The sequence below is a fragment of the Panthera uncia genome (assembly GCF_023721935.1).
Source record: "Panthera uncia isolate 11264 chromosome B3 unlocalized genomic scaffold, Puncia_PCG_1.0 HiC_scaffold_1, whole genome shotgun sequence".
Taxonomy (NCBI): domain Eukaryota; kingdom Metazoa; phylum Chordata; class Mammalia; order Carnivora; family Felidae; genus Panthera; species Panthera uncia.
Window position 1 is genome coordinate 106751239 of NW_026057582.1, and position 13842 is coordinate 106765080.

Here is a 13842-nt window from a genome sequence, read left to right on the forward strand (position 1 = left end):
GTGCTACTGAACATCTCAAATTCCTTTATGTGCCGCTCTCCTACATGCTGTTTTACAATTTCTCTTTTGGTCTGGAAGAAGGAAGTTTTCTTTTCTTCTCTTCTCTTCATGCTCCATCTTTTATGCAGGTTAAATAAAACATGGTTTCTTTTTTTCTGTATTAGTAATACAAGAAAGGTAATGAAGAGCAAAATTTCCCTCAAATAGGAAAATAGTTGCCAATTTTTCTGACTTGTCTATCATTTTGTCTCTGACCATAAATATAGTAATTAGCTGATTGCAAATTGCACCAATCAGGTTGTACTACAATTAAATTGGGTGTTGAATTGGCCTTTACACATTACTCTGTCAATATTCTTTTAGGGATTGGCAGAACGGCTTGGAAAGGAAGCTGTTTCTGTTACCTGCACTATACTGCTAATTATCACAGCTCTCTGAAGCTTCAACTTCAGAAATGTATAGAAGAAAAATATTTCCCTTGATAAATGGAGCCTTGCTTTATTCAATTGGCAGAAGTTTAGAGCAAAATATTTAAAGGTTTACTATAATGGTCTGAAAGCAAACTATTTTTTTTTCCAGGTGATATTGAATTAAAAACTCCATCTGCCCATGCAAGGCAGTGCAATTCCCAGGAAATTGATTTTTTTTCAGGGCTTACTATGGCTTTTCCCAAGCTTTAGCTATATGGAAAATAACACTTTTATTGAATCCATTTAGTGAATAAAGTTGGCAGTTAATTTTTAAGCAACTGGACCACTGTGTAGAAAATTACCGAATGCATCAAATATAATCTGACTAGTCTCAAAGTCATTTGATAAATAATTTAAGGAGTTCTTTACAACTCCAAAACATTATTTTGTGGGCACTAGAATAATTGACTACTATTCATGATACAAACGAGAGTAGTCTTTGTGGTGTAGTAGTTTTATGGAACCTGAGAAAATGTGCATGCTATTTAACATATTAAATGATGAAAATGACCTGAGTTTATAAGAATCACATTATTATATGTTTTCCCTTTATGGATTTCAGTATTTGTCTATGTATGCATTTTTAAGTGCACCGATTTGGCACTTTTCCATCGGCATAATATGATTTCTACCCAGTTACCGCTGTATACTAATTTATTGTTTCCAAAGGAAAGCTGTATCTACTCCAGGAAAATCATTAACATTATTCAGTTAGTTTGTTTAATGTTAACTGTGGGGTCACCTGAGGAGTTTTCAGGGGCTGATTTATTTACAGATTGTGCATTAGATTACTGGGTATGTGTCTGTGTGTGTGTGCTGTCTTCCCAAATTTGATTTTGGTTATGTGCACTGCTGTTTGGCGTTGGTTATGTGTAGTGCTAGAGACTGTGTTCTTATCCGTATCTCTGACCTGACCCTTTTGAGCTATGTTATATCATTCCATTTTGACACCTTTTATCAAACTTTAATGAAATGACCCAGGCAAACAAATTGTCATTAAACTTTCCATCACTTTGTCCCTTGGTATCGTCTTTTATAAATTGGACAGCAAATGTTGTATTGATCTTCTCGTTCTTGCAGCTGAACTTGAAATGACCCAGACTGCTTGTTGTTTATGGCCCAGAGTTGCTTTTCCTTGACATTTCCATCCACAGCATGACACCCTTTTTGTTTTTCTTTCTTTCTCATGGAGATGAATGAACAAGACATACGGTATCGAGACACTCTTGGTCATGGCAACGGAGGCACAGTCTACAAGTGAGTAGTCGATTTTGTTTAAACTTTCTATCCACTTTTGCCAAATGTGAGTATCCAAGTTCTCCGTGGCAAAGATTTTTAAATGACCACTGGCACTTAGATTTTATTTCTACTTTTGACTCCCAAATTCTGCAAGGCATCTATTTTCTGAGGAATTGCTTGCAAAAGTGCATTTATATTGCCTTTTTAATATTTCTGAGTCTGCATCTCTCCTGGGTGAACGTTAATAGTCCACCATTAACAGGTGTACCTTTAACTGGCCTGAAGTTTAATGCATTTTTTTTCCTTTGCTCTTTAACACCATTTTTTCCTAAACTTGCTAGCACCCTGTACTAGTCCCCTGCCTTTTTACAGCTGTGCCCAGTGGAAGACAAACCTTATAAATACCATTGCTTTGCCCTGTGTCGACACTGTAAGTTATTAAAAAGCCTTCTTCCTGTTGTATTTCCTTCTCTCCCTAGTCCCCCGAGAGAATTTCTACACATTGATGAATATGTTAAGTTATAAAATTCTCCCAAATTCCAGTAGCAGTGATCTTACCCTAAAGGAGTGTTCATTTTCATATTAAAAAATGCTAACCATAAAAAATAGTTCTCTCGACAGGGAAGTCTTTCTCATGCAGTAGTGCAAAGTTTAAACTACATAATGTAATATCTAGTACTTAATAGTCTGCAATGGTGTATGAAAAATATTCCACTAGGAATTAAAAAATCCATACTCTGTATGAAAGCCCTGAGGGAGTAATAAAGCTTTCCTCCAGAGAGCTGTTTTCCATATATACACTAACTCTGTATCCCATTATGATTGTGTTTTTACCTTAGATGTTTTAATGTTGATATTAATATATATTTTCAAAGTTGTGAAATAATTTATAATTGGTTATTAATGTTCTTGGAATTTTAAGTGTTTGCTAACCACGTGACTATAGATAAAAATTTCCCTGTTGCCTTATGACCATGAAGGGTCACATCTTAAAATCCCAGAACATCCTCCACACAGGGATGCAGCCTTGGCGTAGAATTAGGTGTCTCAGGGTTAGAAGCTTCTTCAAAGTCGTCTGACCTATTCACCCACTCAGAGCTTCAGTCTTCTCTCTACAGGTAGAGCCAGGATTGGAGTCCATTCTCTTGAATCTAGTCCTTTAAGAACTTATGTTCATGTATTTGGATTCTTTTTTCCTACAGATGACTGGGGACTGTGGATAGTTGGTCTGAAAGTTAAGTGCTTCCACTGTAATAATTCAGAGAATTAAATAATAGTGCAGCCCTAACATGATCCTGAGGCCATGCCCTTCACATGTTTCATGGCTACCTACTGTGTCTGAAGAGTTTGAGGTACTCTTGTCCTTCCCTGGATCATACTGACATCCCTTTCCAAGTAGCCCCCAGTGCTGCATAAACAGCATCTCTTCATCTTACTCGTAATCTGACTGGAGTTTTTACCCTGTTCTGAACGTTCTTGGGTTCAGGTACCCTTAGAAAGGACAGAAGGAGGAACCTGCATGCCCTGATTTGCTTCTCTTAAGTTCACTGTAGAGAGTACTTTTCAAAGCCTCAACCTTTCTTTTTATTAATGCTTTTATGCTGATAGCCAGATAAAATAAAACAGGAAAGAAACAGGAAAGATTTCTAGCAACTCTTCAACTCTTTGGGTTCCTTTTAATGGCTTCAAATGGAATCCCAAAACATTTCTTTAGACTCCTAACCTATTTATTTGCTCTGTTTAGCCACATGTTGAACGCTCAGGCATGGTTGTGGTTTTAAATTGAAGCCCTATTGTGAATTTAGTGTTCTGGTTTATTCTAGAAGGGGGGAAACATAAGACTACCAAACTCCAGCAGATGATTTTTATTAGAAATAATATCCCAGATGTTAACATTTTAATCTTTTATTTTACAACACAGGTTACCAACAGAAAGGGGAGAGGGAGGCAGGGGAATGGAAATAACCTGCCTATCTACCAAGGAAAAATGACAATCTAGAATCATGTTAATGTTTTATTATTTTTTAAATTATGGTGAGAAGCATAAAATTTAGTGTCTTAACCATTTTTAAGTCTACAGTAGTTCAGTGGCATTAGGCACATTCATACTGGTGTGCAACCATCAACACCATCCATCCCAGAACTGTTTTCATCTTGTAAACCTGAAACCTGTACCCATTACACAGTAACTCCTTGTTTGCTTTGTTAATGTTTGTAGCCAAGAAGCATGGCCACAAGATCTCCTTATATTAGGAGAACTAATAAAAGAACAGAGTATCTTTTTTTTTTTTAATTTTTTAATGTTTATTTTTGAGCGAGAGAGAAACTGAGACAGAGACAGAGCATGAGTAGGGGAGGGGCAGAGAGAGAGGGAAACAGAATCAAGAGCAGGTTCCAGGCTCTGGGCTGACCGCACAGAGCTTGATGCGGGGCCCAAACCCATGAATCATGAGATCATGACCTGAGCTGAAGTCGGACGCTTAACTGACTGAGCCACCCAGGCGCCCCAACAACACGTTATCTTACACCTCCTTAGCACAAGTTCTATACCTGCTGGAATGCTATGTTAATATTAGCAACTTACCCTGAGTTTACTTATCTACTGTGGCCAGTGCTTAATATGTTTGTGTTGTAATATATTTTTTTTAATGTTTATTTTTGAGAGAGAGAGTTGGGGAGGAGCAGAAAGAGAGGGGAGACAGAGGATCTGAAGCAGGCACTGCGTTGACAGCCTGAGGTGGGGCTCAAACTCATGAGCTGTGAGATCATGACCTGAGCAGAAGTCGACATTTAACTGACTGAGCCACCCAGGGGCCCCAGATTTAAGATGGTTTTTTGTTTTGTTTTGTTTTATTTTATTTTTGAGAGAGAGAGAGAGAGAGCATGAGTGGGAGAGAGGCAGAGAAAGAGGGAGACACAGAATCAGAAGCAGGCCCCAAGTTGTCAGCACAGAGCCTAACACAGGGCTCAAACCCACGAACCACGAGATCATGACTTGAGCCAAAGTCGGACGCTTAACCAACTGAGCAACCCCTGGATTTAATATATTTTTGACGGTGGTTGTTTATGGAAGGTGAGTGGCAGTAACATGATGATTTTAGTGCTTTATTTTACACACTATATTTCTATACAAAGAAGACATCCCATTTATCTTATTGCTTAGGTGATCCTTAAGAGGAGAGAAGGTAAAGATACCAAATTGCTTAACCACTTGTTATTAATCATTGGTCTTCATTTCTGCCTGGGCTTCCGTTGTATTGTTCTTATATCCCTGGCTTTTAGTTCGGCACAAAGAAATGGTATAATTGTCAAGAAATGAGAATCCACTTTACTAAAGTCTCCATAAAACTGTTTGATGTGTTATGATTGACTTTCTCCTACACTAAGTTTACCTTAATGGTGTTGACTATAAAAATTGTGATTTTTCAAACAAAATGATTATATTACAGGCTATGCTACATAAACTAGATGAAGAAAATATTGGAAAATCCACTCATTGGTAACAAAACTGGCTAATGGGCCTATTTAATTTTTTTTCTTATAAAGTACAATAAAGCTAATAAATGCAAAGCAAAAGTTTAATATTTCTTTCTTATTTGCTCCACTGATGGGATGTTGTGAATTTCAAAAGATAGGATATCGTGTGTAACTGCAATATATATTGTTTAATAGTTGATCACATTTTTGCCTTTTAAGTTTGGATGTTCCCCCCAGTTCTACAGTGTGAAATTCTGGGCCCAGACATTTAAACCAAGTGGTATTGTGGGTGCTGCGCATAGTCCTCTGCTGAGTTATTCTCTGTGTTAGGATAATGATTTAGGTAATTTTAAGTTGGTATTTCTTGGATTACTAATTTGGGTGAAATGGATTATAAAGGAAATATCTTAGGCTAAAGTTTTATTTATGCCTGGGAAGAAGAATAATTTAGGAAAAGAAAATGAATGTACTTTCATTATTGCTCCATTTCCCAAAATGTTACATGTTGCTCCAACCCCCTGCCCCCCAATTCAAGAAAGACACATATCCTCTTCCCCTCTATGAGATTCACAGTGAATTTTGAAAACTTTGAGAAAGTAGAGAACAGGATGTGTTGTGGGTAAGTGTACCCTGAATCTGCCCCTAAGTAGCTGTGTGACTGGCAGAGAGTTACATAACGTCTTCTGCCTCATTTTTCCATGTGTCAAAGGGGGTAATGACCTCTAATAAGGTTGTTGTGAGGTTAAATGAGATGTTCCATAGAAAAGGAACTTACTACGATGGAGTAAATGTTAGCTAACTGGCAATGGTAGTACCAAATAATAGAAAAATTGTTGACCCCTGTGCTTCCTATGCTTACTTGACTGCAGGGCTCTTATTTTGAGGAACATCTACAGACATCTCCCAGATGTTGAATTGTGTTAGAGTTGCGTTTAATTTTGAGAAATTCTGTATTATATTATGATACATGGTATGCTTCTGAGTTTCCTGCTATTCTCTAGTTGTCTCATGAATATGATTTGTTATACCTTACATTACAATAATTTTTTAGAAGTTTCATAGTATTTTCTCTTTTATCATAGTTTTTTGTTTTCAGCCTGCTCTAGGACAGCCAGTAAATGTTAATAAGCCCATTTGACCACGGGAAAAAGCTAGGACCCCCAGGTCTGTGGCCATTCAGTGGCAAAGCCAGAATTCTGTCTCTCTCCTCTTGGCTCTGTGTTTTTCCCCCAGGCAGTGTTGTTTCTCAAGGTCAAGCAGAGTCCATTGTGTTCCCTTGTATTTCCTAGTGTACTGCGCACAGTCCTAGGGATAGGATAGATGCTTTATACATGTTGGCTGACATGAGAATGAGGCAAGTGGGGTTTTTTTCCCAAGCAGGTTTTAGTAAGGCCCTTTAATTGGATTCTCCCCATAGCTAGCTAGTTTTAGAGCCTGCATACTTGTTTTACAACACTCACCTAGAAGAATAGGAATTTCTAAACTAAGGGCATATATTTGAATGATAAATTAACCCAACATACTAGTTACTGCCCTCTTTTTTTGCATAGTATGTCACATTGCAATGAAAGTAATTAACAGTCCCACTTACTTTGGAAACATTCTATGATAATGAAGGCCAGTCACTCAGGTTCTTTGCTCCCTAATGAAGGCCAGTCACTCAGGTTCTTTGCTCCCTCAGGGCATTGTTTGATGGAGTCACTTAAGCTTTGGGTCCACAAATAAAGTAATACTTAACTCTTAGGACTTAAGTCATGCTAATAAGTCAGTTAGCTAACAAGCACTTAAGAATCATCTTTTATTTTATTTTTTCCTTTCCAAAAAGATTATCAGCTTTTTGGCCACATATGTAGGTGTTTGAAAACAGTAATGAAATGTCTGCCTCCAGTTGCTTCCTATAGTTACATTAAGGGTCTAACCTGAATTTTGGGTAGGATTTTCTCAGTGATATAATGGGTAGCATATATACTGCCTACATGGTATTTTAAGATTGGATATATACCATTATTTAAGAATTGATTTGACTATATCTAGAGACAACATGAAGAGGGAAGGGATAATAATTCTCAAAGGTGTTGGTCCGTCCTTCTCTCTTTTGTCTTATCCATTTATGAGATATTTGTTAGGCAATAGGGTAAGGATGGTCCTTGGAGATAGTAACTGAGATCACATGAACTAACTATTAAGTTGTATTCTGCCCTTTACGTGGCTGTAGAGGCCATGTAAAACATTACGTTTATGTTTTTGGAGCTGGAATTAGATCAACTCATTACAGTAACATGATGTATTTAATGAAAATTAGAAGCTCTGGTGGTCAGTTATATAAAATGAGAAAACACATGAATTGCTGTCTAATTAAATGCTGTTTAGTAAACCAAACTTGTCAAAATATGGGATTCTTGAGGGGAAAGTATAATAAAAAGGAGTCGTTGAAGAAAATGTTGGGAACCACATAGTACTCAGAAAGCTCTCACTTCTCTTTCACTGGCCACCCTGAACATGCCAAACCACATCAGCAGTAGTTCTGACCCCAGCTTCTCTACTGACTGCACCAGTGACCCCACTCCTTTATATTTTTTTCCCTGAGGTGCATCTTGTAAATTAAGAGTAATTTTTAAGTGGTTTTGATATTGACCCAAGAGCTAGGGTGATTGTTTGATTTATTTTAACTTTAAATTTCTAATCAAATGAAGAGCCTTTTCCTTGCAGCCAAGATCATATTTTAAACAAGCAAACAAGATATCATCTTAATACAGAATTAAATACTTGTATATGGCTGGGTTGTGTTAAAGTATCATGTGACAAACAAGGATATTAATATTTCCAGAAAATCAATGACTGTTTGTCAAGTAAAATTAATTATGTATGTTTCCCTCTCTCCCTCTCTCAGCATTCACTGTTATAGGTTTGTTTCATACAATAATGTGTATTGTATTGATTGGACTCTAAAGAATGAACCTGAGCTTGTGATTCTCTACACCTTTCCCACCTTTGCTTCCCCCACTCCATGTTCACACGTGCTCATATCCATTATGGCAATGATGGATTATTGGCATCTAACCAACATGACAGGATGTTACAGGTCGCTGAGCAGAGATTTTCAGACTCTGTTTCCACCCGAATTAACTATTATTGAAATAGTTTATTGAGATTGAAGTATTGATCATTTCTGCTAACCTTGGCTTAAGGGAAGGAAAAGGAGGCGGAGGTGTTCTTAAAAGACACTAAATTTAATTTTAAAAAATCTCATCTATTTAGCCTTTTCTTCTTCCTGTTTTATAGCCCCTATTGTTTTATTGCTTGGAAGAGGGTATCTTGGCTTTATTTTTATGACAGTATAATTATACTTCAGAAATGCACTTGATTACTATGGGTAACAAAATTGTTCTAGTATATTGGTTTGGCCAATATTGCTATACAAACAACTTTTCAGTCAATTGAGTCTGGTAAAAATCAATACATTATGGTAATATTTCAAGTAAGAATTTGCTGAATCTAAGTATTTCAACACCATCTCCTTTCAGGGAAAAAATAGTTTTAAAGTGGCAGGACTTCTTTCTACTATTTTATTTTAGTAAAAATGCTTACTTTATAAAGAAATTTAAAGTCCCCAAGCAGAAGTGGTTGTGAAGAGATATACATTAGCTCACATGGGTTTTTATAGGGTGCGGGAGATCTTGTTTTCCTTTGGAGTCTATCCTCTGGCTGCATTAGGAGGGGACAACATCTGGGTTTGACTTCATCTTGTAGCATGCCACTTTGGGACTCACGTGTCTAGTTCTGGGTACTGAGTTTTTACAGAGATATGGACAGTCCAGAGACCACCCAGAGAAGGATGGGGAGAATAATAAGGGGGCCCAGGAATTGGGCCTCTCCAATCCTCCTTTACACACTCGCTGAACAGTCTCATTGTAAGTGCCTGCTGTGTGGATGGCACCCTGCTGGTTGTTGGGGATGGCCTGGCTCTCATTCGACCTTGTCCAGATAGATGAAGTAACTGCAGACTTCCCAGTCTAGGGCGCATGTCTGTATGTGTAATACCCAGGCCCCGGGTTGGGGCTGAGGAAGGGATGATGAGTTTTGGCTCTTTCCTCGGGAAGAATCAGTAAAGGCCTCATGGAAGAACTGGTATTTGAGTTGAGAAGTGGTTGAAGGAATTGGCCAGCGTTTATTTGAAGATTAAGGGTCTCCATGACCTCTGACTTCTTAAAAAGTCATTTCTGTCGACAGAAGAACAGGTTTGCTCTGTGTGTTTCTGAAGGCTAGCCTCAGATTGCTCCTCTGGAGTGTCTCTTGACCAGCCTGCTTTCGGTTAGAGTGAGTGATGCACTCTTCCTGCCGTTCTTCCCACTGGACGGTCCTCCCCGGCGGAGAGCTGTGTCAGTGAATCTGGGTGGGCGTCCTCAGGGCCAGGCACTGCACCTCACCGACCGTAGGAACTGGGGCAGTGATTCAGGAATTAACCTGCAGAGGCAGATTCTTCACAGTCTGAGGAGGCACACACAGTGTGGTCTGTGGCTGGGTGGCTCTGGGACTGTGAACCCTCTTACCTTAAGCACAACAGCATGGCTGGTGTTCAGAACCACTGAGAAAAGAATTCCCACTTAGAGCTGGACATGAGTTGACTACAGAGGTCACTCCTGAGGCTGATGTTGCAGAATTAATTCAGCATTCAGCTACTATAAAAATATTATGTCATGTCTTGCTTGGTTTTGTTCTTTAAAATTTTATCTTATTGTTTATTCATTTATTCATTGACTAAATACAGTTGACCCTTGAACAACACAGGTTTGACTTGCACGGATCCACCTATATGTGGATTTTTTTCAGTAAACAGTACAGCACTGTAAATGTGTTTTCTCTTATGATTTTCTTAATAACATTTCTTTTACGGTATATAACATGTGACGTAGAAAGTATGTGTTAATCGACTTTATGTTATCTGTGAGGCTTCCAGTGAGCAGTAGTCTATCAGTAGTTAAGTTTTTAGGGAGTCAAAAGTTACATGCCAATTTTCAACTACACAGGGGGCACAGGGGTCAGTGCCCCCAACCCCCATCTTGTTCTGGGGTCTACTGTCCTTACTGTCATTCTATGCCAAGGAGTGTTCTGTGTATTTGTGGTCCAGTAGTGAATAAGACAGGTCCCCTGTGCTCCTGGAGTTCACACTAGTGGGGCGAACAGACAATAATCAAGGAAATGAATACTGAAGTAAGATGATATCAGACCTTGCAAGTGCTGTAAAGAACGTAAAATAGTTGCTCAGCAAGGCTTCTCTCAAGAGGTGATGTTTGAGCTCAGACCTAAAGGACAGCAAGGAGCCAGTCATGGGAAAACCTGGGAGAAGAACCTCCCAGGTAGAAGGAGCCACTCTGGCAAAAGCCTGAAGATAGGCATGAATATATTGTGTCCAGGCCAGTGTGGCTATAGCAGAGTGAGCCCAGGGGAGAACAGAGAGACAGGCAGAGGCCTCATCATGCTGGATCTGTCAGGCCTTGCTGAATCCTTTCTCAGAAGGTTACCCCCTTTTCACTAGTGAGAAAGATACAGCTTGGAAGAATTAAGGGGCATGCCCAAGGTTCAAATCAAGATTAGAACTCAGTATCAAAGCATTGAGTCATACACGTTTAATATGTACAATTTTTAGAAATTGTACAGAATTCAGGTGTTTCTGACACTTAGATTAGTACTTGGGACCACTCCTCAAGCTAGGGGTTTTCTATTTGACATTCCCTCTCTTGAGTTTCCTCCTCTTTAACCCAAATTAATTCTGGATATAAGATAAATATATAATTCTGAAAGTCAGTGATGTACCATCTCTAGTTAATTTTAGAGGCTTTTTAATAGACATGAAAACAACCATTTCTTGGCAGAGTTATTGCAATATGTCTTGTTACTCTATCTTTTGGGTCTCTTTCCTTATCAAAAACTTAGAATTTAATAATCAAATCCCTAGATTAATTGTATGGTTATGCTAGTGGAGGTGGTGCATTTCTTGATTTATAAGACACATTAAATTTTTTTCTTTTTTTTTTTTTTTTTTTTTTTTTTAGGTATTTTATAGTCTCCAGTGTGTTAGAAAAATGTAGTCTCTTGGTTGGCATATAGCACAAGCAAATATTTGTGTACCGTAGCATCTAGGGTATTTACTTAAATTGCTTTTTTGAAAATAATTCACTGGGAAGTCCAAAAGGCATTTAGTGTGTATAACTTTCTGCCAGTTTTTTTTTTTTTTTTTCCCCGTTGCTCTATCATTGGTTACTTAGATATAAGAGTCTCTGTTTCTGTTAAATTGCCACCTTACTGGAGTGAAATACGTTTCAGTTCTGATCTGTGCGCTACCACTAAATCAGAGGAGCAGATGATGGAATTAGATGGGAACTAGCAATAGATAGTTAGGTTGTGGGAATTAAGCCTAAAATTTCTTAAAACATTGATTTGCGTTTTAAGTGTTATCCCCTTGACCCTAAAATTTTCATACTTTTCCTTGTCAGTATTACAAACGAAAGAAAGAAAAAGAATGTTCAGTATTACTGCTAAAAGTAGAGTTCATGGTTTTTGTTTGGTGAGTTCAAATAATGAAGTGAAAAATGTTCAGACAAAATTAGAACTTGCTTTAGGGCACAATCAATATAGCATTTTAACAAGCTTAGGGTGTTTAGAAAATACATATTGTATAAGATTCTCAAACATTCTGATTCTATTATGACTGCTAACTATAGCAGCAAATGTAACAATATACTTAGTCAATAAACATAAAACTCTGATTAAACCATAATTAAATTTTTAGAAAAGTTATCTAAAAACTATGAATAAAATATATTTTTACATTGACTCAGCAACAAAATGTATGGCCAGTGAAACTTTAGAGTGGCAGAGAAAAGCGTATATGGGATTAAATTACAGAATGGATTTTTACCACAAACACGTGTACTAAGTTTCGGTACACATTTATTTCTTTTCACTTTTAACTTTTTTTGAAGGTAATTCCTAGTGAGCGTGGCAGGGTACAAGAGCTGTAGTAACTGACTGTCAGGGCAAATGAGAAGTTTCCCTGCATCCCTGGGAGCCCCAGTGGATGGTTTCAGGGCCCTGCCTCCCTCCATTCTACCCAAAGCACAGGCGGTGCTCAAATCCTGGTGGTCGCATTTCTGTTTGTCCCCAGCAGCAATGAAATATAGCTGGGTACAGTGGGTATCACTGTCCTTGTTTGACCCTGTGAAGAGACTGAAACACCAAAATTAATGGATTTCCCTGAGGATTCAAAGCAAGACAAGGATAGAAGTACCACTGAAACTCATACTTTCTTATTTATCCCTTTGTAGTGCCCTTTCTGGTGAATAGTTACTTTTGGTTCTGTGAGGAACTAAGTATGTGCAACTGTGAGAATTTCTGCTGGCCTGTTCAACCAAATATCCTACAGTTGTACTTTTTATTTTTATTTTTATTTTTTTGTATCAGGCACATGTACCTGTTCAGATGACCCATATGAACAAACCCTGTCTTCTTTCTTCCCTCCTTCCCTAGAACTTGTTATCTTGGAAGTAACGGTGATTAACCAAATGCTAAAAATGTTAATGCTTTCCAGCATATGATTCTCTTAAATTAGATCTTTGGGTTTTTCCCTTGTCCATGACTTTATGAGTGCATTTATGTGTGTATTAAAATCATTTTTGGGGAGTGCTTGGGTGTTCAGTCAGTGAAGCATCTGACTCTTGATCTTGACTCCGGTCAATATCTCCCTGTTCATGAGTTCAAGCCTACGCTATCACCACAGAGCCTACATTGGATTCTCTCCCTCCCTCTCTCTTTGCCCTCCCCCACTTGAGTGCACACGCTCTGTCTCTCTCACTCTTTTTCTCAACAATAAATAAATGAACGTTAAAAAAAAAAAAAGAAGTGGAGTGCCTAAGTTAAATGTCCAACTCCTAATTTCACCTCAGGTTGTGATCTCATGGTTGTGAGATCAAACCCCACCGTGGGCTTTGCGTTGACAACGTGGAGCCCACTTGGGGTTTTCTCTCTCCCTCTCTCTCTCTGCCCCTCCCCTTCACACACACACACACACACACACACACATACACACACACACACACATCCTCTCGCTCGCTCAAAATAAATAAATACACGTTAAAAATGTTTAAATAAATCATTTTGGGGGATCTTGTTGCTGTTTTTGGCTGCTGGTCTTTTTAAAGAAGTTTATTTTTCTCCTCCCACATGGACTCCTTTCTCTCTCCCTCCCCCCCCCCCCCCCCTTTTTAAAAAAATTTTTTTTAACATTTATTTATTTTTGAGAGACAGAGACAGAGTACAAGTGGCGGAGGGGCAGAGACGGAGACACAGAATCTGAAGCAGGCTGCAGTCTCTGAGCTGTCAGCACAGAGCCCGATGTGGGGCTCGAACCCATGAACGGTGAGATTGTGACCTGAGCCGAAGTTGGACACAAAGTCAGACGCTCAAGCAACTGAGCTCCCCATCCCTTTCTCCTCCCCTTAATCTTTAAAAGTATATGTGACATCTTTAAACCTTAGTCTTCTGAATGGATTTGAGAATAGCACTTTCTCTTGACTAATCTCAAGGGACTTTATAAACACAATGTCGCTTCATGTTTGAAGAGCACGATCTAATACATTTTATATAGTTTTGGAAGCCA

The 13842-nt window shown here is 38.4% G+C and overlaps 1 protein-coding gene across 17 annotated transcripts in view; it reads left to right on the plus strand.

The window, feature by feature from the left end:
• The window catches only part of MAP2K5 (mitogen-activated protein kinase kinase 5), a 282473-nt gene that overhangs the window by 56969 nt on the left and 211662 nt on the right, over positions 1-13842 (plus strand). For all 17 annotated transcript variants that reach the window (XM_049611807.1, XM_049611808.1, XM_049611809.1 and 14 more), the window contains exon 8: positions 1663-1727. In XM_049611807.1, the coding sequence (XP_049467764.1) occupies positions 1663-1727 (65 nt within the window). The remainder of the gene's footprint in view (positions 1-1662; positions 1728-13842) is intronic.